Source organism: Cantharellus anzutake (genome assembly GCF_015039405.1).
Source record: "Cantharellus anzutake strain C23 chromosome Unknown EI90scaffold_9, whole genome shotgun sequence".
Classification (NCBI taxonomy): Eukaryota; Fungi; Basidiomycota; class Agaricomycetes; order Cantharellales; family Hydnaceae; genus Cantharellus; species Cantharellus anzutake.
In genome coordinates this window covers 891,095-916,634 of record NW_024066959.1, presented here as the reverse complement: position 1 = coordinate 916,634, position 25,540 = coordinate 891,095, and the positions used below count along the sequence as shown (strand labels likewise).

Below are 25,540 nucleotides of genomic sequence, written 5' to 3'. Positions count from 1 at the left end.
GGTTTCTGACAGTCGGCTCTGGTATGTGTTTCAGATGGGATCAGGTTGTGATGGTTCAAAGATGCTTCGCAACCTTGGCAGAAAGTTGGTTCTTCGGGTGATCTTTTCCCTAGTACGTCCATCCCTTTTACCATTCCACTGCACATCATATTAAGGATAGATTCCTTTGATATGTGGCCTAAGCATGTATGCCAGATGTCAAGTGACACACTGGCTGTTACAGATCGTGCCAGATCGGCTTTTTCTGGTGTGTTGATAGTGGATATGAAGACCTTTTCTGTAGCAACAACTGTTACTGGTAGTCAGAATAGGCCATTGTCAAGGGTGGCTATAGCGATTAGCTCATTGAATGAGTTGAGGATGTGGCAAGTCTTGCCAAGGAATTGTACTTGGGCACCAGAGGAAGAGAGTTGCAGGACAGAAAGGAGATTGTGGGTGATTTTTGGACAATGAAGGATGTTACGGATGGTGGTGAGTCGAGAAGAGTCTCCGATTCTGATCTTGACTTCGATCTGACCAATTCCAGGTGCAAGAATTGAGTTTTTGTTTCCAAGGATTATCTCTCAAGGAGGATGAAGGGGGCGATAAGTGGTAAACCATTCTCAATTCCCACACAAGTGCACCATAGCACTGGAATCAACTACCCACTCTGTGTGGCATTCTTGACCGGAATATGTCTTTTCCACAGAAGCTAACAACATTTCAACTTTTGTGTCAGACATGGCAACTTTAGCAGACTCTCTAGAGGGTCCTGCAGGTGGCATTTGCTTAGCCTTCACCCTTCTTGGTCCCTTTCCTTCTGATCCTCCACCCTCTGCCCAACATCGCTCAAAAGTATGACCAAGTTTTCTGCACTTGGGATTGGTACTGTCATATCCATCCATGGCCACCACCCTCGACCACCTCTGCTCCTCCAGATTACCTCCACTCCTCCACCACTAACCTCGGAGCCTCCAGTTTCCGCAATCACCTCTGACCCCCCGATGGTCACCACCTCTCCAATTCAATATATTACCTATGCCTCCCTAAGTATGGAGCCCCAAAGCTCTTTGGACAGCTCTGACGTCCGCTAGCGCATCCCCACCTCCGCTGGGCAATTCACTTGCTTGCCCTGCAAGTCTACCTTCAGGCCTATCCCTCCTTTCCGCTTGTGGGTCATAACCCGTCATTCCATTAAACCCACAACCTGACTTGTTGGTAATATTCAGTCGGCTAACATCTATCCCCATTAGCCCCACTCCACTCGGTCCCGCTATTCATGGACCCACCCTTGCTGTAACTATATATACTTAACTTGTACATAGGTTACACTCCAGTGATAAAATCGACTAGAGTTGATCCCCCTTTTTAGTCCTTGTTGCCAGTAAGTAAATTAGGGCATGGATGTGTAACTTGGCACAGCGCTCCTGGTCTGAGTCGCTGAGGCTGAAGCCCTCCACCATGGAGACAACTCCTTTGTCTTGCCCAGGTCTCTAACAGGTACACCGAACGTTAGACTTGGGAGTGTTGGGTTTTTGACCGCTTGGCTTCGGTGAGTTATTCTGATCAGGTTTTGGCATTTTAGCCACCATAGTGGCAATACCAGAAGAATGTTCTTTACATTTTTCTTCATGGTAGATTTGGCGAAGAAGTGTGGCAGTATTCAGCTGGGAGGAGTCATTGACAGTTGCAACAGTCAGGGTCTTAAAGACCTCATATGAAGTGGGAAGGGCCTCAGAGATAGCGATAGCAAAGCCAGAATCAGAGACAGGTTGACCGAGTACAGCCAGTTGGCTACGTATTTGTTGCATGGCATTGATCTGGGGTTCAAGCGGTTTAGAGTCATTGATTTGGAAGTGATGTAGCTTAGAGGTAAGGATGCCAGTGTCATGAGAACCGAGACCATTGTACTTATCAGACAAAGCTTGCCAGACTCCTCGAGCAGAAGTTTGCTCTTCAACAGACATCATTGGTTCATCGTCAATATAGAGTTTCAGTTGAGTCATGGCTAACTTATCCTTTTTTGTCCACTCAATGAGTGTCGGGTCATAACTAGTAACTGTACAGTGGCAGACGGGGTTTACAAGATGATAGGTCCGAGTTTAGAGTGTAGTCATAAGATGAATCTAGAGTCGGTTTAGACCAGTTGGAGCGTGTGAACCCCAACGGCTAAACTGGCAACCATTTTTGTCACGCAGTTTCAGTCTTGACATCAGTCTAGGATGAGTTTAGACTACTGTTTAGACCTGTTTAGCCAACCGTGAAACCCCCTAATGTATGCAGGGAAAACGCTTTATCTATACACACTCCTTGCCAGCTGCGTAAGAAAAGGTCGTCCAACAGCTTTCGAAGCCGACAGCATACTGTACTGTCTTTACAGGCTGCCATTATCTGACACGAATCGCGTCATCAGATAAGTACAGCGTAAATGAGTTCTGGTCGACGCGTTGCCTCAGTTCACCACTCCATGTGACGCCCTGATGTATAGAAGACCATCTCTATTCGTTGTCGTGGCCGCGTTGCCGCGTCGATTGCAGTGGGATCAATGGGAAGTAAAGCCATCCACCACTGTGATTCTTTCCATGGAGCCTTGGTCCTGGGTAGAGATTGTCCAAGCGTAAGACATTGCATACTATGGCCACTAAATGTGCAAACAGTAGCCGGAAAATGTCAGAAAGCTATGGTTGGGGACGGAATGGAAAGCGGCATGACCCTAGTCCGGCGGACGGTCAACTTGGGAACTGCGGAGCATGAAGGTTTTCAACAGCTTATTCTCAATCCATTCCTGAACAGTGGTATCGAGGGCTCCAGGTGAATAAATCATATGGTAATAGCTGTGAAGGTGTACGGTGAGTGAGATAGGGGCCAGCCCAAGCATAGACCTTGTACGCACATCATACGGGAGTTGAGATAATAGGATTAGAAGACAATGAGATGGTCCAAGAGATTGGAACCAACACCCTTAATGTCGAGTCTTGGTCTCAAGGTTATATTGCGCAAAATGTTCCTTAGGACCGACACCGCTGTGAAGCAAGATGAAGGGAGAGTTGTATGCACCAGCAGAAAGAATGATTCATTCCTCCTTGGCTTTAAGGATAATGGGCCTGATGGAATCATCGTGACTTCGGCTTGACGCCAACGGCTTCGAATTTCTCCTTAGCATCGGCGTCGGGATTCGTCTCAAGAACGATGCGAAGCACAGTAGTATTGAGTAAGACCTGAAGATTCGCTGGAGGATTGTTGTTCACGAAGTCAGCGCTGGAACGAAGACTTGAGTAAATCCCTCATAAGGGAAATGAACCCAGACTTACCCATGCCGTCATGAACGATCCTAGTCGCGTGTCCGGCACCGCCCGAGACAAACGTGTCAGGCTTATAGTCGTATCCTTGGTCGATGCGAGCATAGCCTCGCTAATTGGAGCGACGGGGTGAACGGTTATATGCAGCAAGCCATTGGTGCCTCCGCAGCTGGAAAACCTTTGGTACAGAAGAACTTCTTGGACTGATATGCCAAGTTACCGTAAGGGTCTTACATAAATAGGCTGAGTGAAGTTGCGCACCTTCTTGAAGAATGGAAGCAGATCATCCCAGGGGGAGGCCGTGAGCCGGAGAGTGCTGCCGTCGCCTAAGAGTTTTCCCTGGGCATGTGAATAATATGGTTGTTCGCGTACTTTTGGAGCTGCGTTGTAGGGAAACGAATAATTAGCTTTCCCGACAGAAGCACGACGTGAACCCACCTCAGTATCGTAGCCCCATGTTCCTATGAAAAAGTCTTAATGGGATGGAGAGATATACCGTGAAGTGAATGTTTTTCCATCCCATCGCCATGCTGGACATGATGATGTCCTGGTTTCTGAAGGAGGGAGTGAGTTCCGATGTTTGACAAGGGTTGAAGAGGGCATTTCCCTGGTCCCGCTTCGATGAGAAGCACCTGAGCATCAGGGGTGGCATCCGCGAGCCTACGAGCGACAACCTGATCAGGGATGAGGGGATTTCAAATCAACAGGAACAGAAAGACGCGACTTATAATTAAGAAACACCAAAAAGGAATGATGACATACCACCGAGAACTGGAGCGGCGCAGGGTAAATGACGCGGAAACTCGACTGAGGATTAGAAGACACGTACTAATGAATCGCGCAGGGTGTCCAACGATGGCATAGTTTTGGATGGAGTGGAGATAATCAAAAGGATTAATCAAGAAAGTGGTGGATGTCGTTAGGGGGGATGTTGGTTAAAGGAAGGAAAGGAGTGCGAGATCGAGAGAAGGGATTAAAAACACGGGAGTTGAACTAGAAGGTAAGAAGGCGTTGGCGTTGGAGTTCATCGCGGAAGCGCCAAACATATGCTGCACAATCAAGTCTCTAGCTTGACAATGATGGAATACGTAAAATGTTCTGTGGACTCATACTGTTAACCCGTACCCAGGCACAGCCGTTCCGTTCATTTACGCAACTGGCACCCTCATTAATATCAACAATTGATGATGATGATGTTTGAAGGGCTATTTGGCAATGCCGCGCTACCAAGAAAGAAAAGATGTTGTGTACATATGTATCGGAGGTTATGTAGAGGCAATGGATCACGCTCGGATGAAGATCACGATAACGGAGATCAATTCACTGATATATCGACATAACAAGGCATGACTCATAAGTCAGACACATTATGTAACTTCCGCTGGTCAAAAACTATTCAACAATATGTATTCAAAAAAAAAAAAAAAGGTACCACAGGAATGCCAGCAACTGGGAAGGGATGAATACCAGCCGATGGCACAGTCTCCCGGACTGCTGGATGGCCCTTGACGAAGATTGATGGTTGGTGGAAGGAAAATTGAGGATGAAACCACTCGAGAGATGAAAACCCAACACAGCAACAAAATAAATAACCGCCAACGCCAATCGGTCATTGGAGCACCTCCGGCCTGTATGATTGACAGGATCCAAAGGCAAAGCAATTGACGGCTTAAATGAGGCAATTGGAAAGCGTGTCGACACATTCTCGATAAACTTCACCTATGGACATCATAGAGATGGGCGAAGGGGCCCCCAGAATAGATGCTGGATGGTCATATGCCTTGCAGCAGTCGTCGGTTAAGGTTCGGCGCTGTGACGAGGGACCGATCATTGGTGATATGAACAAGATGATTCGGACAACTCCACTACAATACAAGAATAGACGGCCAAATCTCCATGATCGAGTCTCGTGACTTACTGTCAACTTTCAACGGAGTTGGCCGAATTTATTGTGTCTCAGGATATTTCAGACTCATTTGAAGTGCTTAAAGCGCTTTCCTGGCCATTGACCCAAAGGAAAGGAACGTCTTCGCCTCCCAGAACTACGGGTTGTGTTCCCCTTCTCAGAGCTGAACCCTCCTGCCATTCAACATACCCAAAAAAAAAGAACTATGCACATCATTTGCTTCAACTTTCAAACTGATGAGTGATATGCTTTCATCAATATTCTTATTATAAATGATTATTTCCCTCAGGAGAAACCCGCATCCAAGATTTTTATTTCGTAAGATTCGACACAGACCATTTCTCACCTACCTATTTGGATTGAGGGGGTTCTTCAAAGCCATCATGATTAAAACAAGACCTAGACTATAGCCCCAAAGCGTCTTAAAGCTCTGCTGGTGCGCTCAAGTGATCTGTCACTTAAGTTCCCCCTCCTCTCTTCTTTGGTCCCTGTCTCTCGCGAAATGGCTCCCATAGGCGTCCCAGCCAGTGTCATCAATGTCATTGTTGGTCCCCTCTTAATCGGATCGTGGCTCAACATCTGGCTTGTATGCAAACTCGAACGGTCACTGAATGTAGGAGATGAAGCTGACCTCTCTTTTCGACGTTATGCTGCTTCCCCCGATGGCGCTCAAGTATGGGGTAATGTTGATTCAGACACGTAAGCAAAAGTGGCTCACTTATCCCCATGATGTCCTTGGCCAACCTATTCATCACTTTCTAGAAATATATTATCGCCATGCGCAGAAGTACGTCTTCGCTTCCTCTTACCACCTAGGCTATACCTGTATCTCCGCTTCCAGTGACCCTGCCTGGATCAAATACCTGGTGGCTTTCATCTTCCTAGCGGACACCCTCAATTCCGTGTTTGACACATGGTTCACGTATCATTACGCGGTGCTGTAAGTCTCCACCCTCTCGTCCGTTCTCATCTTCAAAACTTATTCCATATTTGTTGACTGGCCAGGGAGTTCGGTATGTTATTGCCAGATCCCCAATTTTTTGTGGCCTTGAGGGGTCGGATATCGTTAACCTTCCTAACTAGGCAACCCAAAGACGATCCTGGTATCCAATTGGGGTACGTTCAATAAGCCGGAATATGTAAGATGCTAATCAGCGTTGTCACACTGTTTGGGATTGGCCGTCGCCACGCTGCTTTTTTGGTGCCCATGCAAGACAGTTTTCAATACAGGTAATTCAATTCTTTCGGCTGTCATCAAGAGATGAGTTGTTCAATTTCGTTCAATTGTACAAGAACCCGTCATGACCGTCGTCACATCCTCAACCGTCCAAGCGTTCTTCGGATGGTGACTTTGATCCACTGTCATCCTCTCGGTTCTCTAACATCCATTTGTTTAACTATGAAGGCGAGTCAAGCGGCTAACGGGTATCACCTGGATGGCTGCAATAATCGTCATCTTTGCCTTTATTCAATTCCGTAAGTACCCTTGAAACCTCAAGCTTACGGCGGAAGATGGGGCTTCGAGCCTGAGTGCTAATCCCGATTCAAAGTGGCTGGCCTTGGAACGGCCATCGGCTGTACCATCCTCAAAGAATTCGTCCGCTTCAGGTCGCTCAAATGTATGCTTCGATCGATGTCTGTTTGCCACAGACTTTCTGATCCGGAATCCTAATCCTTAGCGATTGTGATCGTCTGGCTCGTTCTCGCGCCTCTGACCGACTTCCTCATTGCCGCCACCCTTACCTGGTACCTGGTACGTATTCACCTCGAACTGTACAGGGAACTCAAAGCTAAGAATTCCTCTAAAGCGTTCGCATAAAACTGGCTTTGCGACAACGGACGATATCGTTAGTCGAATCACTCGATGTGAGCTCGTGGTTACTCACATTGTGATCGAGTACTTTGGTGATCTAACACCCGCCTCCACTTCGTCCACTCTACTACACAGTGACAATCCAAACTGGAGCCATTACTGTCGTCTTGTCGATTATCGACTTGGCCGTATACGTAAGTCGCACTACACCAAACAGATCTGGACCGTTGAATCATGTGGCCTCGACACGAAAATACTCTAGTTGGCCTGGGTAAGTTCATGAGGCCGTTGCTTTTTCTCTTTGAAACAAATTATCCTGACGACCAATCACCACGCCCTCCCACACAGCCTAACAATTTGCACTTGATCTTGAATATGCCGCTTCCCAAACGTGAGCAATCCCATCTTTCCCAGCGTGTAACTGATTCACCCAAATGCTAAACAGTCTATGCAAACTGTCTCATGAGCTCTTGTCAGTTTCCCTTCAGTTGACCATCATGATGATCAGCCCCATCACTGACGGTTTTCGTTTGGCTCCCAATGTTATCCCACCTGGTTGCTGATCCAGTGAACGCCCGCCGCGAGTGGAGTATTTCAGGAGTCAGTTCTGATGGCGTTTCCCGAGGACGGGTAAGTCCTATTCCTGGCTGTGCTCGCGCACACGCCACTGTTTTGTACCACTGAGCCACTAACGTTCCTTTCCAAATACCGTTTTGGTCCCTTCTAATCCCTCCATTCTATCTACAGCCCCATCATGGTGGGATCAGCATCACTACGAAGGCCGAAGTTGTTCACGATGAGATCGAACTCGACATAACCAGTAAACATCGCACACAAGATGGTACTCCTTGGAGTGTCCGTCCAAGTGCCGGCGGCACTAACGTAGTTGGTGTTGGAGATCCTACCAATAAACCGAAACGCGATGATGGGTTATCGCTACACTCGGATTCGATTGATGGGGATGATTCTTCAAGTCAGAGACCCAATGGGGATTGGAAGGCACAATAGCTCTATAACGATCATTTCCATTTCTTGCTTCCATCCTTTTACCTCTCAGAACTTGGAATCCACCTGAAACGCTCCCAAGTACTTATCCATACAAAACAAACTGATGCGTCCCATGTGTTCTACGCCGTCGACTGATTAATGCACGAACCTGACCTCCCGCATCCGCAAGAGTGACACGTCCAACTGAGTTTGATTAACCTTCCCCGTGTTACTTAATCTCTCGCACGAAGGTTGCAACACTAGTACTCCAAATTGTGTCCATCATTCCTGATGACCCATTCCCCGGAAATCAACGTCTTTACCGTAGCTATCCACTCCCATCAACGTTCTCATTAGGGAGGAGGCATCAATCAGCTGAGCTTGTGGGAACACCCGTTCATAGTACAAAGAGTGCCCGTGAGCACTGTGGAGCTTGAGAAATGCGTGCTTCATGTGGAAACGATGCACCGGTGTTTGCTGGCGAGAACCACACCATCTATTAGTGTGCCCAACAAGGAAGAAACCCGTAAAGACATCTGCGTGATGATGTGCCATCGTGCCCCCTGCCACTCGCCAGCCATGTAGGTGCTGTTGCGCATGTGGGCACAATATCCAAACAGTCCGATATCGTGCCTTAGACGAGTTTCCTCTCTTCATCAAGTACTACGTGTACATCGGACTTATATGTCCATGTGCCTTAAATCAACTGACTGCTTCGCGTAAGGCCGCACCCCAATAAAAATTTGTGTCGCCATCGCATCCGGTGTGGAACAGTCGCACAATGCCGTGTTATGCGCACAGTCTCATTAATGTTTGATTTCCCGGTCAGCTGGTGGAGTTATTCGCTTGAAGAGAGAACGGAACGGCACACTGCAATTCAAAGGATATAGCTCATGGTTATTGGTGGAAAATAGAATACAACACGAGTTATCACATTAGTAAATATTAAGTAATTACGGTGTCTATTCGGAATATAATTCGCCTGTTGAGGCCTATATATGTGAAATTCTAGGTGGACGCGGTGTATGAGCTGGCTTCACTGTCCACCACCACCATTCGCGTCTGAAGCCTGGCCGCAGCAATAGTTCCTCTCTTAATTTCGATCACTATCTAAGTAGTTGAGCGATCACGACGTTTCTCATGCCTTTGCACCTCAGGCGCGCGCTTGTCGACGCTGTTATCAACGAAGCACCCACTGAATCATGAGTGGACGAAGTGAAAAGTTCCAAATAAACAGTGATTATGTATGTCGGCACAAACCCGACAGAATAATTGGGTCTTAGGACGAGTAGCCTATTAATTGATTAGGATTTAGGGATGGTAGGTTTGCTGACGCGTTCAAAATCCCTCCGAAGTCTAGTGTCGGGGCAGTCTGCATGGTTGCACCGCTTCACTGTTCACTAAGACCTTTTGTGGCATGCGAAGCAAAAAAGCTGACGTGTGTCAGTGCAATGTTGGTGTTTCTATGAACACAAGACTGACACCACTGAGCGGAGCCACAGTCATATTGCAAACTTCCTAACAAGACAGAGCCCAATCAATTGGAAAAAGCGAGAGGGGTTAGTGCGTAGATGCACAGGCGGTAATGACAGGACCACGAGATACCAAAATAAAAATTATCAAGTGCCATGCATCAATGCAGAAGAAAAAGGACACAAGGAATGTGAAGATGCCTGATCTGAAGGGGTGGTAAAGGAAAGAAGGTATGTGATCAACCGCCACGCCCGTTGGATAATATGAACAGGGAAAGAAACGAATGCCTAGAATCTGGACAATAAAGTACTATACGCCGACATCAATAATGGCGGCAGCAGATAAAAGCAGAAGGTTTACTTGCCAAGAAGAATACTTAAAAGTTCAACCTCATAATACATCAATTTGGCTGTCCCAACCACTGGAATAGTTGGATCCTCCTGTTTTGGGACGTGGACGATCTAATACACTTTGCGGCGGTTGGGGATCGGTGGGCCTACAAGGCACACAAGGCACAGCACCACATTCAGAGCAAGGGCGAGCACGAAGGCGCTCTATTTCAGCATTGAGTTCGCGGATTTGTGCCTCGTACTCAAATGCTTGGATTCTCCAAGCCTTACGAGCCTCGACAAGCGCGGGATGACCGATATTATCCGAATTCATAGAGCTTGCTGAACCTGAAAGCGTCATGCCACTTTTCCCGGAGAAGCTAGATTGGTGGGAGGTGGCGGTTCGAGGTTCGAAAGAGTCTACCACAGCACCCTCTGGTATGCCGAGTCCCAATTGCGGTCGCCCATGTTGGGTGACAGGAGTATGAGACTCGGCCACTTCCGGGAGCAACATGTCATGCGGAAGACCAGACGCGAGAAAGCTTGAGATCGGGCGAAGATGAAGAGATTGGAAGCCAGCACCGTCCCCACCTGCCGGTTCAAGAGTCGACCGAGACTTTTTGTCCGGCTGGGGGCTCTTCCTGAACTTCGATGTAAAGGCAGGTAAATCCAGACCTCTCGTAATTCTCTCTAACGACGAGGTCGAAGACGCAGCAGGGGTGTCATTCTGGGACCCAGACCTCACGGTCATTGGACGGGGTGCAAGCCCAGCGCTTCCTTCTATGGTTCGAGGGAGCGGAGGAACATCGTCTTCAAGAGGCTTCCTGTCATCCGCGGAGGGCTCCAAACTTCGGGATCTGCTCTTCAGACCTTGTGGGAGAGGTGGTACCTCTGGAATGTGCCCTTCTTGATGGACCTTCTCCTTTCCCTCCTTGAAGAACCGCCTGAACGCACTCCGCTTCGGCCTCAATGTTCGAGGCTGATCAGATGACAGGGGCGAATCCTCATCGAGCCCTGACTCAGCGTCATTCGGAAGTTTGTCAATAGACGAGGTCGATTTGTTTGTTCCAAACGAAAACTTCTTTGCTCCAACAACGGCATCTCCGCTCCGGGCACGATTTCGCACTTTTTCACGTGCCTGATCAAGTGATATGAGTGTGAATCCTGGACTGTCCGCCAGCGGGTGGCCAGACGGGAAAGGCACGGCACTACTGGGTGTTGATGCGTGAATAGGGGGAATCGAAGGCAATGGAGGCATGGAAGATGAAGGCTGCGCTGGTGTGAGCATATACGATTCTCCAGAAACGGTGGAAACGGTGGATAATGAAGGATTGGCGACCGATTGGCTGAAAGACGTAGCATCTAGCGGACGAGATTGATTCTGTGAAGTGAATGAGGGTTGCGGAGTTGCATGGGAGTTATCCTCGGAGGCATAAAGCTCGGGATTTGCATAAGGGTGAAAGGGTGACAAGATTGCAGCCTCATACATGCTCGTGGGACTGGGAGAGGTATCATGCCTTTTGTTGACACTTTTGCTGTGCTTCGAGCTCTTGGCGGAGGGTGATGGAGGTTGGGATCCGGAGAAACGATCGGAAACAGGGCTTTGAACAGGAGGGGGATTGGAGGACGAGGAAGAGGCAAATGATGAGATAGCTGAATCCGTATGGGAGACGGATGCGGACGATGACGTGGTCCGAGCCCGTGGCAGAGGCGACCATGTAGGACGTCTTGGACGAGGAGCAAAGGGGTCAGGATCAGACGAAAGGATGGACACTCTGTCCTCAGTCGTATTCGGGGGAGGGCTAAAGTTACGTGAACCTAACGAATATGTGGTAGTCCCTCGTGATTTGCTGCCTCCGAGTCCAAACCCTTTCGAACTCTCTGTAGCTCTGGTCAAAGTCCTACTTCTAGACCGTCGCCCAAAGATAGAGCCACCATCAACAGAGTAGTCGATACTAGGGGCTTGTTCACGCTCGATGAGGGGGTCACTAACTTCCCAAGGTGCCCTGGAAAGCATTTTCATCTTCGGACCCATCATACTCAGTCGGTTTGTTGTTTCATTCTCGGGAGAGTCCTGGCCTGTAGAAGATATCCGAGAGTCGCGAGCAGCATCACGGGCTTCAAAACTGGTGAGGTTTTCAAGGAGATGTGAAGGAAATGGTGGAAGCGGCTCTTCTTCGATATCCGGGTAAGGTTGGTAGTTATATTCCGAGTGATTGTCAGCTCGAGAGTAAACAGAAGGAGAGTATGGCCCAGCACTATGCGCGTGAGAGTTAGATGAAGGAGATGCTTCGTTATGAGTTTGCAGGGGCTGGAGATGAGCGACTTTTGTGAGATGCCGTCGCTTCATCGTCTCGTCAAGAGATGATGTATAAATAACGTCGATGTAGGGAATGATTGCAACGGACTGCATGACAAGTGTTAGAGAAGCTGCCGAACAGGCATCCAACTCTCTTTCTTACCTTAGGCCTTCATAAACAGTCGAAAAAGCACGACCTTCGTGGGAGAAAGGAAATGAATTTTATATAATTTCAAAAAGGGAACAAACGATCACGTGTCCTAAGAGTCGGACTTGAAAAAACTTCCGAGGCACGGGAAGGATATTAATAAATTTAGCAGCGTGGGCGTATGTAATCACCTGATTGGGTCCATTGCCCGTTTTGTAGCGGAGTTGTCCGAATTGATTGTTATATTGTTATATTGTTACTTAACGTGGGTTATGTCACTATTACCTGTTTAGTTTAACCTTGAGCAGTGCAGCGGGGTCGATCATCACTGTAATGGTGGGGACCATGGAGTGTCTACTAACAACCCTCTGAATCCCATGCTTTTAGCAACCATTGGAAACGGGGTCTACTGACAGCCGCTTCTCTTCTAACGGTGATGAGTGCTGAGCTCCAACCCCCAAAAAGAATAACGGCGACGTTCCCCTGTTCCTTCTCATTGGCCCGCGACTCCTCTGCTGAAGTTGTGCACTGCAGGCGCTGACAAACACACTTTTCGCCATACTGCTGGTTCGTCCGCAGGACATACATACGTCCATTACGAGTGCTGTTAACTGCCATCATCTTTCAGTTATGCGGTGAATCCCTTATTCTACCTTCAAACTCTGGGATAATCTAGCAAGTTTCGCATTCGCTGTTCTGAATGTCACCCCTGCTCTTCCTCAAGGTTTGAACACGATTCCGGAATTGAAAAATGGTCGTCTATACAGCGAGCTTCTGATAGGTATCATTCCTGATTTCTCGCTTCTATAGGGTCGGATACGGCTGATGTACTGGTCGAACTATACATTGGGAACGCAGTGATTGGGAGATCTACTCTTCGTTATCTGACCTCTCGCATTGTCAACGACGAGTTGGTCGCATCTTCGACTCTGTCTACATGTGCCGTACTCGTTACGGGACATCCGGGGGGACAATATGCATCCTGTTTCCGAAACCAATGTCATCTTTCACATCACAGGTATCTATCGGCAGTCGGAGACCACGCGTTCACCTTGACCACTGGTTCCCCTCTCGATCGAAGATATCCAAGTCCAAGCGAATGGTGTTGTTGTTCACGTCTCGATAGCTTGAACTGGAGAACCAACCAAAGGAATGCGAACGTCCTGCCAACGGGGAGTGGACAGAACATTGAGAAACCTGGGGAGACCGAGAGACTCTTCCGCAAATGAGTGTGGAGTGCGAATGGAACTGACCGAGGAATCGAAAGAACCAGTGGTGATCTTAAAGGATCTGCAATCGCGGTCGTCGTACCAGTGATATCGAAAATGGTATTTGTCTCTTTGCATTTCATCGGCCGGGTGTCCAGTTATCAATACGGTACATGCAGATAAAGTCGAGGATGTGACGAGCTCGTCATTGATCACCCGAGCTATAAGATTGCCTTGCATAAAGAGCAGGTCGTCCTGATGTATACTGGGTACCGGAAATGAGTTCCACGAGAAATGGAAACAGAAGTCACCACTCATGTCGTCCATTCTTGCCTCAGGAAAAGTATTAGCAAAGCATAGCCTGTAAAATTGGCCCCGGGGCGTCAAAGCCTGGAATAGAGGAGAGGGCCAACAAAAGTAGGATATACGACGTTTTAAACACGGGTTGTCGTGTACCTGTCAGCTGGTGTCAAGAATGGTATTGATATTCAGCTGAAACAGTTACCAGCGGCCTTAAGAATACGTCCTTATTAAAGTGCGAACCAATGGGAGATCGATAACTTGGCGGCATCTGAATGGGTCCCTTAATATTGGATTATCATGTAAATAATAAAATAATAGAAGCGAGGGCTTGGCGTGTGTACCCAGTATCATATGATACATAGCAGCCAAAATGGTATACGCCTACAACGTACGCATCTTCCAGCTCGTTGAGGAGGAATGCCGCAAAGCTGAACTCCTATCGTCGAGGAGATTGTCGCATCGATCCTCCACACTCTCCGCTGAAGAGATGCAAAAAGTGAAAGATCAATCACCGGTGGCAGTCGGCAGTGTCGGTGAAATGAAATATGACATGTGTATTACGCACAGTTGCTGTCTTTTTTTGCCGGATTACCATGACGTAGTAGTAGAGTGACGGAAAGACACATTGCACTGTATGTACAGACGGCCGTTCACACCATCTCCGGACTTGAATTCACAAACGCGCAACCAGTAAAATACGAACGAAGAGTCAAATTTTGAGCCATGAAGAGTAGAGTCAGAGGAGGGAGAAAAAGGGTAGATCGGCGTCACTTTAAACGTTATCATTCTGCTTACACAACCGGGAAACTCTGACGCTCTTGGACCGTGGGACACGTAAAGGAACGGAGTCAAGAGGAAAATCGCAAAGTACGAACCAATGGGAGAGGAAAAGGGAGAGAACGTAAGAAAGCAACTACTTCATCAACGAAACTAGGACAATTAACGCATGGGATCGTGGAAATGGGAAGAAAATGAGAGTAAGTGGTGATAAACTAATAGATATCCAGGCGAGACAGAAAACAGATACAATTATCCAGAAATCGACAGATCACAAGAGCATAGACCAGAAATGATGTGCCAGATCGTAATAAAGATCAATCAGATGATATAGGGACTTTTGGAGGTATTGGTGGGCGTTCAGCAGAGAAAGAAACATCAAACGGCGAGAGAGGCTGAACGTCCAGGGAGTAATCGGAGGGCTCAGATGTCGGAGAAACCCAGGCAGTACTCTGGTCCCTATCCAGGTGTACGCGTTCTGCTGGGGGCTGTGGTAAAAGTGGAGAGGGCGATTGAAAATTGAGGGTGCGCTTTCCAATGCTGATAGAGGGATCACGGCTCAATGAAACAGGATGTGCGGCCGTGCCACCGTTGTCATATCGGCTGGTGGCGAATGAACGACTGGTATTGACGCCTGAACCTGATGAGAGGCTTGATGACACAGTTGGACGCTGATGAGTAGGAGAATGAATGGGCGTACCTTCTGGTGGTGGAGGCGGTGGAATTGATTGAGTTTGAACTCCGGAGTCATTGGCATACCCATTGGCATAGGAGGATTGTAGTGGATATTGCCCAAGCGTTGTAGGAGAAAAATATTGAGGCATCCCGTCAGGGGCCTGAACCAGAGGCGAAGGAGGGGCTTTCCATTGTTGGGAGTCGAACGGGGGTGGAGGACCCGTTTCAAGAGAGGAAGGAATGGACGATGCGGCCGCTCTGTCTGCAGCCTCATACTGTGCTTTCACACGTGCCTTCTCTTCCGCAGCGTTGAGGGGACGATTCAGTGTATCAGAGGGGGGTGGCGGCGGGCTAGCGGGAGGAGGTGGCGCATCAGCCCAGTTTGAAGAGGAAGGCCCTGCTGCTACAGCCGCGTCTTCTTGTGCATACTTCCTACTCAGCAGTGCCTTCTCCTCTAAAGCATTTAGAGGCCGAGCAAGCTGGTCGTAGGGCGGCACCCCGTTCACGCCATTCTCTCTGATTGAGCTCATTGTGGGGGGAGGCGAGGACGTCGACGTAGAAGTGTTACGTCTGGGCGGTGGAGTCGGCGGGGGACCATTGCTCATGTTGTTCTGGCGGACGCTTGAGGAAGACGATCCAGAGCCACCCCCAACGTAAGAAGGTGCAATCTGGTGGGGAACCTGACCAGGGCTTCCTGGAGCTAGAATATTGGAAACTGCGGCATTGCGATGACCACTGCTATTGGCTCTGTTGGTATCCTTGGAAGCGTTACCATTGCTGGTACTGTTCGTCGGATACAGGGCATCGTATGGGACAGGATCCGTCGAGGTCACGCGCTGATGGCGTTCGACCGCACGTTTAGCCTCTAGGTATTTCATCTGTTCCTTCTCCTGTAAGGCGGTGGGCCACTGTTTCGGCGCAGCAGGCGGTCGAGTGGAGGATGACTGCTCTGCCTTGAATTTCGGTGCTGCGCTATGTCGATCGTCTGGGTTCGTCACTGGCACAGGCTGGGCGGCGGGGATGGACGACATTGCCTGCTGATACAATGACGCCCCCGTAGATATTGCAGTACGCTGATGTGGGGGGGTAGTGCTAGGAGGAAGGACAACTCTCATAGGTTCTTGTTGTACAACGGGCTTGGGTGAGGGATTGGTAACGTTAGCTTTGGTGCCCGCAGCCCCGTACTGTGGGCTTGAAGCACGCGAGGGATCGTAAACGTATGCATTAGTATTTTTCGCTGCCAAAGCTTGAGTGCGACGAGCTGTAGCCTGCGCCTCTTCAAACATTCGTTGTTTCTCGTCCCCTGCGGTAAGCCATTGCGCTGTTTGGCCAGCGCCCGGGACTTGAGACGAGAAGCCCTGGAAATAAGTTTGTGAATGAATAAACAACCATGAAGACATCCACAATTTACGCACGTCTGGATTACCGACGCTCGCCTGAGTAGCCTCCGCGACCTGCTTAGCCTCATTGAATAACTTGCTTTGCAACTGTTGTTTCCTTTTCTCTTCTTCCGCGCTTAGCCATTGGCGGTCGGACTGCTGTTGCGGAAGTTGCTGATAAGCCTGGCCAGGCCCCTGTGCCTGTCCCGCAGAATCACTTGGCCCACTCTGCATGCGAGCCTCGTCTGCCATTTGCTGATGACGTGCTAACATAGCTTTCTCATCGGCCGCATTCACATAATGCTGTTGTCCAGCAGTAGAGCTATCTGTATCCGCGTTGACAACCGATTTTGTACCTATGCGAGAACCTCCACCAGCGCCACTACTCGACGGCGGACGATTCCCTGGCACCAAATTTTGCGAAGGTGACTGGGCGCTCTGCGTTGATGTATCGTGCAGTCGGCCATTCGTCGTTTGAGAGTACTCGTTCGGAGCTGGTCTAGCTGTCTCGCCAAACTCATTCACAGTCGGCATCGAGGTCCCCATGGTAGAGGGGTGAGGCGTTGAGCTGCCAACACGCTCCGAAATGCTGTAAGGTCGTGGTCGCGGCTGCGACTGGGTTCGAGAATTATTAGCCCCGTTAACTATTTGATTTTGGGAGCGAGCTGGTGACGACGAAATTGGAGGAGCGTCCAAGGACAAATGAGGTGCATGTCCTATTCGTCTACGATTCGGTACAATGAATAAATGGTGGCACTCGGTTATGAAACTTACGCACCTGACAGTTTCCTCAGAGACATTCCTTCATCATACATTCAATAACGCTATCTAACAAACAATCAGGACGGCGTACCTCGGCCAATTCGACATCATGACAGGAATGTTGTCAATCACTAGATCTCTGCCGTCTTCGAACATGGCACGGACAGCTATGCTGTATATGACCTCTATGTACTTGGCTGTGACCACGGTTGTTGATGTATGGCCAGTAGGGATGGGACATCCCAAGTCACAGTTCAGCGAACCGCCCGCTGGGATGCTCGCGTTCACGGTCACTTTCTCCGATCCAACGAAATTGGAGCTAATTTGCGGCCCATTTGACGCCTTGTTGCCTGCAGATACTATCTGCCGGAATACAGCAGTTTCTCGGAGAGCCATCTCGAAAGAGCGTACAAAGACCGAAGTCTTGCCGCATTGAACGGATGAATGCAATACGACCCGATCGCCCGGACCATAACAGGTGTTTCCTCTTTCAACGGTGAGTGTCAACCCATCCTTATTGACCTGTCGCACATCTTTCTGGCAATATGCTGGCCAGGCTGAGTGGAGCTCGTGCTTATCAATGATAATTTGGGAAGAGGTAGAAATCAACGTGGGAGTATCACGCCGAAACAGACCCCTTCATGTATTAGTCATATGGATCCCGATCGTGTATGAGGAAACTCACTTCTTGGTTTTGTAGCATATAGTTGCGACCAGCTCGTATTTAATGCCATTGCCGTTCTGCAACGCAGTGCTGGGTGGGACATTTTCCGGTATCCTAATCGAGAATTGTATGTCCCTCTGTCATATATGTTGTTAGTGCACATCGAGGACATGGGGCCCATGTTATGCACCGTAGTAAGGACCTCCCAGTCATCCCTGGCACTCCATATGTTAAAAGAGCCGTTGCCAACTGTTTCCACAAAATGATTTCCCTGTCCCGGAAGCATCTCAATCTTCCGTAGCTCAATACGTATCCATTTGGCCTTTATCGGGTGGGAATCTGCCACCCGAACTTCTACGGACTAGAACAGGTGAGATGTGGATACGGCGCACAAAATGAACCCCCTTACGCCTCCAACTGATGCGTGTGGCCGGGTTGGACCTGCTGGAACACCAGGAAACCCTTCACGAAGCAAAGCCTCAATGATGTAAGACAAGCGCCCAAGCAACCTACACTGACCTTGCAAGAAATCCACATTTGGTGGAGGTCGAAGGATACTAAAGAAATCAGTGGTGTTAACCCTAGGGGCTTCTGGAATATACACTGTGGCTCACAGTTTGATTGCGCCAGACATCACTCGTGCTTTGGCTCACTGCGGAGGAGGCACTGGCAGAAGTGGGGCAGTGTCGGCGTTAGCCGACCTTTCCTCCCTAAATTCGTCAGTCTACACATTGCAGCTATAGAATTGAGATCTTGATCTCTTAGACACTGCCTTCAGAACTGCAGTAGACATCAGACAAGCGATCCAATGGGACAGGACGCCACTGAAAGCACCCAACTCGATGCTGAAGCTGAAGCTGACGGTAGACCGTTCCGTTTCCTCTCAATTTGAACATTCCAAGAGCTTTGACACCGCTAGATCACGTTTCTGACGAGCAAGAGTCTGAGCTGAGTTTCCTTCAGGTGCGTGTCATGAAGCTAGAGTTTGGTGTTTTTTGTCGACCAGCTGAGGGCCCGGCCAACCGACCTGATCGACCGAAACTGGAATTTTCGGCGGAGTTTGACATGGATATGAAGAACACTGTTCGTCCATTCTGTCTCCACATGACACCGACTTCATTAAACAGCCTTTTACGCGTCTAGGACTGCTATCTTCGCTTCGATGATTATGAACGATACATTCGGGTGAGGATCGGTGGCCATGATACAAGGATCGCTCAGAGCGTGACCATTGCCATGGCATCGATCGATCGGGTGTCCATGGACGGGCCTTGGGTACTCTTTGAGCTCGCACATAACGTCTCGTATGAGACTGAAGAGAACTTCCCACCTGAGAAAGATATGGGAGTTGAAGTCAAGGATGCGATGTACCGCACCCGAAGAAAAGCATTACTCGACCATAAATACGACTACATGGATTACATTGTTGCGCATGAGCGAGTGGCTCCATATGCGTCCAAAGTATTGCGTCTCCTTATCCTTCATGAGGACTTGGATAAGTTCTGCCGAGTAGCCAGAGAAGCACAACTTCCTTCCATAATTCCTCTCAAGATAGGGGATGTGCAATCCGCTTCAACATTCAAATTGTACTCTCAAGACTATCTCGAGAAAACTAGGCGTTGGATACAGTCTCTTTCTTCTTGGGGGATAGAATATCAATTGGAAGCGATTCTATCGAACGGACTGTTGACTGCTGCGGAGATCCATGACCAACTCAGAAAGATTCTTCAGCCTTTGATTAAAAAGAATCCTGGGGAAGCAGTCGATGTCCTTCACCATTTTATTTCAGTTCTCAAGCGCTATATTGATCAAAGGGACTACTCGCATTCATGCAAAAAGATTTTCGGCGAAGCGGTGGATGAGTTCTATAGTGCCAATGCCCGGACCTTGTTAAATAAGGAGGGTCCGCAAGACTTCATGTGCACACAGGTGAGTGGTCCCAAGTCCGGGTAAATAAGACTAATTGGAACTCCAGGTTGCTTTCACCCCTACGACTCGGTTTCTCACTGGCCCATTTCCCGACATGAGTAATCGCGTTGTTCGCACCTTTTGGAATCACCAGGACCACATTGTGCGCGTTAATTTCGCAGACGAGGATCTGATGCCGTACCGATACAATCGAGATATCAGCAATGCTCAGTACATCTTTCCCGGTGTGAGGGATATTCTTCGAGGTACCCTATGAACCAAGTAGGAAGATATCTCACTCACGGACTAGTTTAGGGGGATTCTGGATTTCCGGCCGTCATTTCCAATTTTTGGGTTATTCCAGTTCATCGCTGCGCGATCACACATTCTGGTTTGTGAACCCCTTCCGAGTTGGGGACATTCTGTGGAATGCAGAAGCTATCAGAAGCAGCCTGGGGGATTTTTCGATCATCAGAGACCCCAACGGCAACGAGACAAGCAACGAGAAAACGATTAAGTGCCCCGCCCGCTATGGGGCCCGCATTGCTCAAGCCTTCAGGTGCGCCGGACTCAACAGACTCGAAGCAAGTACACTGAATCGACGGGACGTTAGCGCAACGGAACCCTCAATAGAGATCAAACCATCCGAAGTGCGACATCTACCCGATGTCGAGAGAAATGGTTCTATTTTTACAGATGGGGTTGGGACGATTTCCAAGGAATTGGCGAATGAAGTTTGGAATCGTTTATGTCAACGCCGACGCCGACGCACCCTAATACAACCAAGCGTTTACCAAATACGCTTCCAAGGATATAAAGGCGTGGTTGCTGTGGACCCAACTCTTGAGGGGAGGAAACTTTGTCTTCGTCCCTCAATGAACAAGTTTTACTCGGAAAGTAGCTGGAACCTCGAGATATGCAAGCCTTTTGACCGTCCCTCAATCGCACACCTCAACAGGTTGGTTCGGGTGACTTGATGTCCCATCTAGACACTGAAATTTCTCATATCCAAGGCCCCTTGTCATGTTATTGGAAACGAATGGTATTGGAAAAGACGTTTTCCTCAAATTCCAGCGTGAAGCGGTGAAGGAGGCCAATTTAGTGGTAGACACTCCATCCGACTTCGCACGATTAGCTGCGTTCTATGCTTTAGGGGGATCATTCTCATTAGTTTTCCTCTTGAATCAGTTGCAGGAACGACAAATATTCGACTTCTCGCGGTTCAATGAGCAGGAAGATGGCATGCTTGGCTTTTTGCAGCGTATAGCACAAATATCACAAGGGCATATTCTGCGCGAGTTAAAGCATCATGCCCGTATCCCTATTCGCGGTTCATGGACCCTTGTTGGCGTCGCCGATGAATGGAATGAACTAGAAGAAAGGGAGGTGTACGTTAATGTCACCGATCCCAACTCGGAGGCTGGGTCAGTCTGGTTGGAAGGAGAAGTGCTGGTATCGCGCAGTCCTACAGTGCATCGTGGCGATGCGCAGTTCCACACGGCTATAACGCCTCCCGAAGACAGCCCTTGCCGGGAACTAAAAAATCTGATCATATTTTCAGTGGAAGGTACGCTCCACCGTTTCTAACATTATAATCACTCAGGCTCGTTCATTCCAAGGTGAACGCTCTCCGGCTTCATGTTTAGGAGGGGGTGAGTTCGCATAGGCGCGGAGTGATTCGACGCACTCATATTAAAAATAGGGGATCTCGACGGAGGTACATGTCTCCCGTTGCGAATAAATTCAGGTCCCTTAAGCCTTTCCAGATATCTTTGTCGTCATCACTCAAGAAAAGCTTCATCCGATCGCCGATGTGGACCCAGCCGAGTACGCTGAAGTTAAGCGGAGAGAGCTCGACCATGACTCTACCATTGATGATGTGTGCGATTTCATCATGGAGTACTTTAACTCGGTGAGCAGATGGTTTGTTCCGTCAAGCGATAATTCTGATAGCAATGGAATTCTCCAGGATTACATAGGTTTAGTGAGTTGAGCGTCATCGTTCCCATTTTGCTGCGTGAACGTGCGTCTAGGTTGCTACCAACACCCTCATCATAGCCGACCAGAATGAAGAAGGTCTTGGCCATCCTGCTTGCGTGGAGCTTGCAAATCTTCATTCCCATGCCGTGGATTACCCAAAGGTGAGCGCTTATCCTACAATGCTGCTCTAAAATCTAAGGCCCCAAAGAATGGGATTCCAGTCGATAGAGACCGTATCCCTAAGCCTAAAGGATCACGGAAGCCGGACTGGAATGCCGGGGAGTTGAGGGATACACGTTCGCCGAGATATTACGAAAGCAAGAAGGCCATTGGACATTTGTTCCGTGATATAGAAGTCCCAGACTCCCCAAGACCCAGACGTGGCCTCCCTATTCCACCATTCAGGAGCAAGTCGCAAAAGACTGAAGAACCCCCACCTCCACCTCCCCAGTGGCCGGGGAAGGAGATTTCTGAGCGGCGATTGGCGAGCGAAAGTTTCCCAGCCTTGAGCTCCTCATCTGCCCCCAAAAGGAAGCCTTTGTCTACACCATGGGGCAAGTCTCAAGGAGCAATTGCAGGTACTCGTGCCAAGATAGCGGCACCGGTCTGGAAAACTCCAAGTCCGCATAACCTTGGCTTGGGCTCAGCTCGAGGAGTCACTGTCTCACCACGACCACCCCCACCTCCTGGACTGTCGTCGTCTTCGGGCATTTCGCCACCACCGGGGATCCGAAGGCCACTGGCACCAGGGCTTACTTCGTCTTCAGCGCCTAGGGGACCAATGTCCCCCGCGGAATCACCATCACCACTTCCACCGTGCGACCCTGAGACAGTGTTGAGCCGTCTGAGTGAACTCGCCTCTCCCTACCTAGGGGCTGATGCTGGCGAAAAATTGGTAACACCTAAAGACATAATAGAACTTCAAGAGATCTATGGCCGCTTCGTCGTGGATCTTCAGAATATCAGCGTGGCGCAGTCTCTGGGCGAGTCATTAATGGAAGAAGAGGTAATTACATATTATCTGCAGCGAACGTACAGAAATGCCAACCCTCTTCACGACGTCAGCTCGTCGCAGGCACTATCATTGCAAGATGTTCACAAAACCGGAGACGCCGCGAACTTGCCATTCGTATGCGCAGCCTTACATCACGATTGGTTACTGAAGTTCGCAATATTATATCCAAGAGGGATACTATCCCTTTGGAGTACCGGTTGAGGCGTGCGTTGGCCGCTTACCGGGTTGCAGCCAAAGACGCACATGACCATGCTTGGGGTTCATCGGCCATGTGCACTGTTGCACTTACTGCGTTCTGCGATACGCTTAAATTGTTGGATGGCAATAGCGACCCAACTGCCGATGCCCAGCTCGTCGGAGGGGAACATCTGTTGGACTTGGAGACTCCATGAGTAAGGAATTGTGTCTCGATTATTACCATGTTTACAAACACAAAATCATCGGTGCAATAGTGTATACACAGTGAAATCATGAATGAAAGAATGAAGCCGTTAATGCGATGCGAACCTAGAACTTGAATTCCTTCTCTTTTCCACGGGAACTCCTCTCTTTCTCCATCTTCTGCTTCTTCTTTGCCATTTCTTTCGCAATCATGTCCGAATAGTCTTCCCGATTCCCAGCCCCAGGAACACCTGCACTTCCACGCGATGCAGCCTCATACTTCGCCCGTAGCTGCGCCTCTGTCAGCCCCTCTAATTCTTCGGCAGAATCAATCGATACATCCACTCCGTTGGCCTTCCGCTGAGGAAGGAATGAGTCAAGACACTGCTCATACAATAGAACAAGCTCACCTTGGATCCACGGTCATCAGCCCCGAGAACAGGCGCGTTCACTGAGTTGGCAAGACCAGACACATCATATGCACGTTCACTGCCCATGAGCCCGCGAATGTTTGCCTGTCGTTCCGGAACGACTTGATACAGTGTGCGGTTGGATGAAGATGTATCCGAAACTTCAGATTGGGCACGACCCTTGCGAAGTTCAAGGAAGTCCGGTGTTTCGAGGCCACCTGGGACGGTAGACACGACACTGTGCATCCCGCTAGGTGTTTCGAGCCCAGACGGAGTTTGCATTCCATCAGTGGCAACAATTTCAGTTGTTTCCTCTTCATCAGACTCTTCCTCACTTTCCTCCGGCTCTTCTGTAAAACAGAAAGATATGAAAATACATGGAAAGTGCAATTTCAGTCAGACTCACCATCTTCTTCCGGATCAGGCTCGCCCCATAGGGTACGATCAATTGGCTCACCGGACTAAAATCATGACGATGACAACATGTCTAAAACTTGGAGTATTCACTCACGCTCTGATCTACAGGTTTAGGGAGGACACCAAACACATCACCGTACAACGGCCGGTTGTACTCATCGAGTGGCGGCTTGCCCCAACCACCTGGGTGAAAACCCCATTGAGCCCTAAACAACAAGATTCACACTGATTGCGCAACGACAGAGGTCTGAACACTCACCCTTCTGGGATCGGCGCATTCAACCCAGGTATCCGAAGTGTAGGATAACTTGGCGGGGGGCCAAATCGTTGCATGGCAATAAGCCACGGAGGGGGTGCAAGGGGAGGGATGGAGAGTGCTTCAACAAGTTCGGGGGAAAGTTCACCGGGTCGCTTCTCCTTGAGAGATGTCTCAAATTCTTTCCCTTCATAATACCTGGCGAGTATAGAAGAACAGTTAGTTGAACGTCAATTTTAACTGCGGGTGCTCATACACTTCACCGAACAACGTCAAGGGGGGCTTTGTCTGGTACTTGAAGAATGCGTCATGTAGTTTTTGGTAGTCAATGTCCATTTTACCCATTTTTGGCTGCACTCTCTCACGGGTCTTTGCCTTTAACGACATATTGGCCTCCTTTTCCTTGATCGCATCCCGCATGGTTCCAATGCCAGTGTCGGCAATGAACGCGGGGAGTTGAAAGGGTGCTTTCTCTATACCGCGTTTCCCCTGAAGGTAGTCCCGTTTGGCACTCCAATGCTGCGGGATAGGAATAGAATTTCTTGTGCTTTTGAGATGTAGCAATAGTCGAGGGTCCAAGGCAGACACATCTGTCCATTCAACAACTTCTGGTTTCTTCACAAGTTGCTTCAGTTCAGCAACGGATAGCCGATTTGCCTTCCGCTGTTTTTTCTTGGATAGGGGTTTTGGTGCCTCGGCGTCAGATCCTTCATCCGATTCCTGCTCCTCGTCTGAGTAGATAATTTCGCCTTTGGATGGCTCCTCAACCACATCCTAAAGTATTCCAATTCTAACGAAAAGTATGCAAAGAAAGTGGAGCCACGTACGGAATATTCTTGAGATGCTGCCTGAAAGCGCGCAAAGACATTGGAGAATGCTTCGATGCCAGCAGCAGTGACATCCAACTGCTCAGGGACGTACTCTACATTTGTATCATCTCCCCTCCTCCTTTTGACAAGGGTATTTGAGATTTATCCTCCTAGGAGCTCATCTCAGCCAGCCTCAGGATCGCTTAATGTGATTATTCTGACCTCCATAATTTGGGTAGCCGCCTTCTTCTCCTTGGCTTTAGCACGCCGTAAAGCAGCCTTATTCTTTATCTTTTTATTCCCGTTCATGATTGAATGGCCATTCGTAAGGGAGACAGGAGCACGAGCAGAAGCAACTTCAGC

The 25,540-nt window shown here is 49.0% G+C and overlaps 7 protein-coding genes across 7 annotated transcripts; 3 read left to right on the top strand and 4 right to left on the bottom strand.

Moving 5' to 3' along the window:
- Positions 1-3,092: 3,092 nt before the first annotated feature.
- On the bottom strand, positions 3,093-3,861 carry EI90DRAFT_3152201 (uncharacterized protein; the record flags this gene model as incomplete). The annotated part of the gene is made up of 4 exons (XM_039065778.1): positions 3,717-3,861; positions 3,540-3,658; positions 3,291-3,481; positions 3,093-3,208 (listed from the first exon to the last, which is right to left on the bottom strand). Coding segments are annotated over exons 3-4 (207 nt in total), but the record flags the coding sequence as incomplete, so codon positions are not given.
- A 1,338-nt stretch (positions 3,862-5,199) lies between these two features.
- EI90DRAFT_3152200 (uncharacterized protein) lies at positions 5,200-8,164 on the top strand. Its single transcript, XM_039065777.1, has 18 exons — positions 5,200-5,770; positions 5,859-5,883; positions 5,947-5,971; positions 6,026-6,124; positions 6,190-6,197; positions 6,268-6,300; positions 6,403-6,414; positions 6,478-6,529; positions 6,590-6,660; positions 6,735-6,803; positions 6,864-6,937; positions 6,993-7,050; positions 7,133-7,191; positions 7,260-7,268; positions 7,346-7,388; positions 7,443-7,469; positions 7,566-7,627; positions 7,745-8,164. The coding sequence occupies exons 1-18, from the start codon at positions 5,687-5,689 to the stop codon at positions 8,003-8,005; spliced, it is 1,071 nt and encodes a 356-aa protein (XP_038920012.1). The 5' UTR covers positions 5,200-5,686; the 3' UTR covers positions 8,006-8,164.
- Positions 8,165-9,398: 1,234 nt separating this feature from the next.
- Positions 9,399-12,341, bottom strand: EI90DRAFT_3043317 (uncharacterized protein). Its single transcript, XM_039059248.1, has 3 exons — positions 12,249-12,341; positions 9,822-12,193; positions 9,399-9,766 (listed from the first exon to the last, which is right to left on the bottom strand). The coding sequence occupies exon 2, from the start codon at positions 12,134-12,136 to the stop codon at positions 9,848-9,850; it is 2,289 nt and encodes a 762-aa protein (XP_038920011.1). The 5' UTR covers positions 12,137-12,193; positions 12,249-12,341; the 3' UTR covers positions 9,399-9,766; positions 9,822-9,847.
- A 612-nt stretch (positions 12,342-12,953) lies between these two features.
- Positions 12,954-13,433, top strand: EI90DRAFT_3043316 (uncharacterized protein). The gene is made up of 2 exons (XM_039059247.1): positions 12,954-12,987; positions 13,044-13,433. Exon 2 carries the CDS (start codon positions 13,171-13,173, stop codon positions 13,357-13,359), a length of 189 nt encoding a protein of 62 aa, XP_038920010.1. The 5' UTR covers positions 12,954-12,987; positions 13,044-13,170; the 3' UTR covers positions 13,360-13,433.
- Positions 13,434-14,805: 1,372 nt separating this feature from the next.
- On the bottom strand, positions 14,806-18,705 carry EI90DRAFT_2661920 (uncharacterized protein). The gene is made up of 10 exons (XM_039053423.1): positions 18,616-18,705; positions 18,521-18,558; positions 18,411-18,463; positions 18,192-18,362; positions 18,023-18,138; positions 17,429-17,974; positions 17,354-17,377; positions 16,612-17,299; positions 15,222-16,554; positions 14,806-15,172 (listed from the first exon to the last, which is right to left on the bottom strand). The coding sequence occupies exons 1-10, from the start codon at positions 18,633-18,635 to the stop codon at positions 15,081-15,083; spliced, it is 3,081 nt and encodes a 1,026-aa protein (XP_038920009.1). The 5' UTR covers positions 18,636-18,705; the 3' UTR covers positions 14,806-15,080.
- A 268-nt stretch (positions 18,706-18,973) lies between these two features.
- EI90DRAFT_3118968 (RNA dependent RNA polymerase-domain-containing protein) lies at positions 18,974-23,296 on the top strand (the record flags this gene model as incomplete). The annotated part of the gene is made up of 13 exons (XM_039063161.1): positions 18,974-19,084; positions 19,145-19,930; positions 19,977-20,175; positions 20,225-20,468; positions 20,523-20,867; positions 20,923-21,476; positions 21,529-21,561; positions 21,612-21,626; positions 21,676-21,821; positions 21,879-21,893; positions 21,943-22,050; positions 22,098-22,895; positions 22,955-23,296. 13 exons carry the CDS (start codon positions 18,974-18,976, stop codon positions 23,294-23,296), a joined length of 3,696 nt encoding a protein of 1,231 aa, XP_038920008.1.
- A 115-nt stretch (positions 23,297-23,411) lies between these two features.
- On the bottom strand, positions 23,412-25,486 carry EI90DRAFT_3279743 (uncharacterized protein; the record flags this gene model as incomplete). The annotated part of the gene is made up of 8 exons (XM_039066705.1): positions 23,412-23,645; positions 23,696-24,045; positions 24,102-24,156; positions 24,207-24,318; positions 24,372-24,566; positions 24,625-25,142; positions 25,196-25,288; positions 25,400-25,486. The coding sequence occupies 8 exons, from the start codon at positions 25,484-25,486 to the stop codon at positions 23,412-23,414; spliced, it is 1,644 nt and encodes a 547-aa protein (XP_038920007.1).
- Positions 25,487-25,540: the final 54 nt, after the last annotated feature.

Excerpts from the sequence above, each read along its gene's own strand:
- EI90DRAFT_3152200 (XM_039065777.1), top strand. The coding sequence starts at position 5,687 with ATGGCTCCCATAGGCGTCCCAGCCAGTGTCATCAATGTCATTGTTGGT. Across the intron at positions 6,530-6,589 it reads GTCCAAGCGTTCTTCGGATG|GCGAGTCAAGCGGCTAACGG; the intron begins GTGACTTTGATC and ends TTAACTATGAAG. Across the intron at positions 7,051-7,132 it reads CGTTAGTCGAATCACTCGAT|TGACAATCCAAACTGGAGCC; the intron begins GTGAGCTCGTGG and ends TCTACTACACAG.
- EI90DRAFT_3043317 (XM_039059248.1), bottom strand. The coding sequence starts at position 12,136 with ATGAAGCGACGGCATCTCACAAAAGTCGCTCATCTCCAGCCCCTGCAA.
- EI90DRAFT_3043316 (XM_039059247.1), top strand. The coding sequence starts at position 13,171 with ATGTGCCGTACTCGTTACGGGACATCCGGGGGGACAATATGCATCCTG.
- EI90DRAFT_2661920 (XM_039053423.1), bottom strand. The coding sequence starts at position 18,635 with ATGTCTGGCGCAATCAAACT. Across the intron at positions 18,139-18,191 it reads ACTGGGAGGTCCTTACTACG|AGGGACATACAATTCTCGAT; the intron begins GTGCATAACATG and ends CATATATGACAG. Across the intron at positions 17,300-17,353 it reads GTCTCTGAGGAAACTGTCAG|ACGAATAGGACATGCACCTC; the intron begins GTGCGTAAGTTT and ends ACCGAATCGTAG.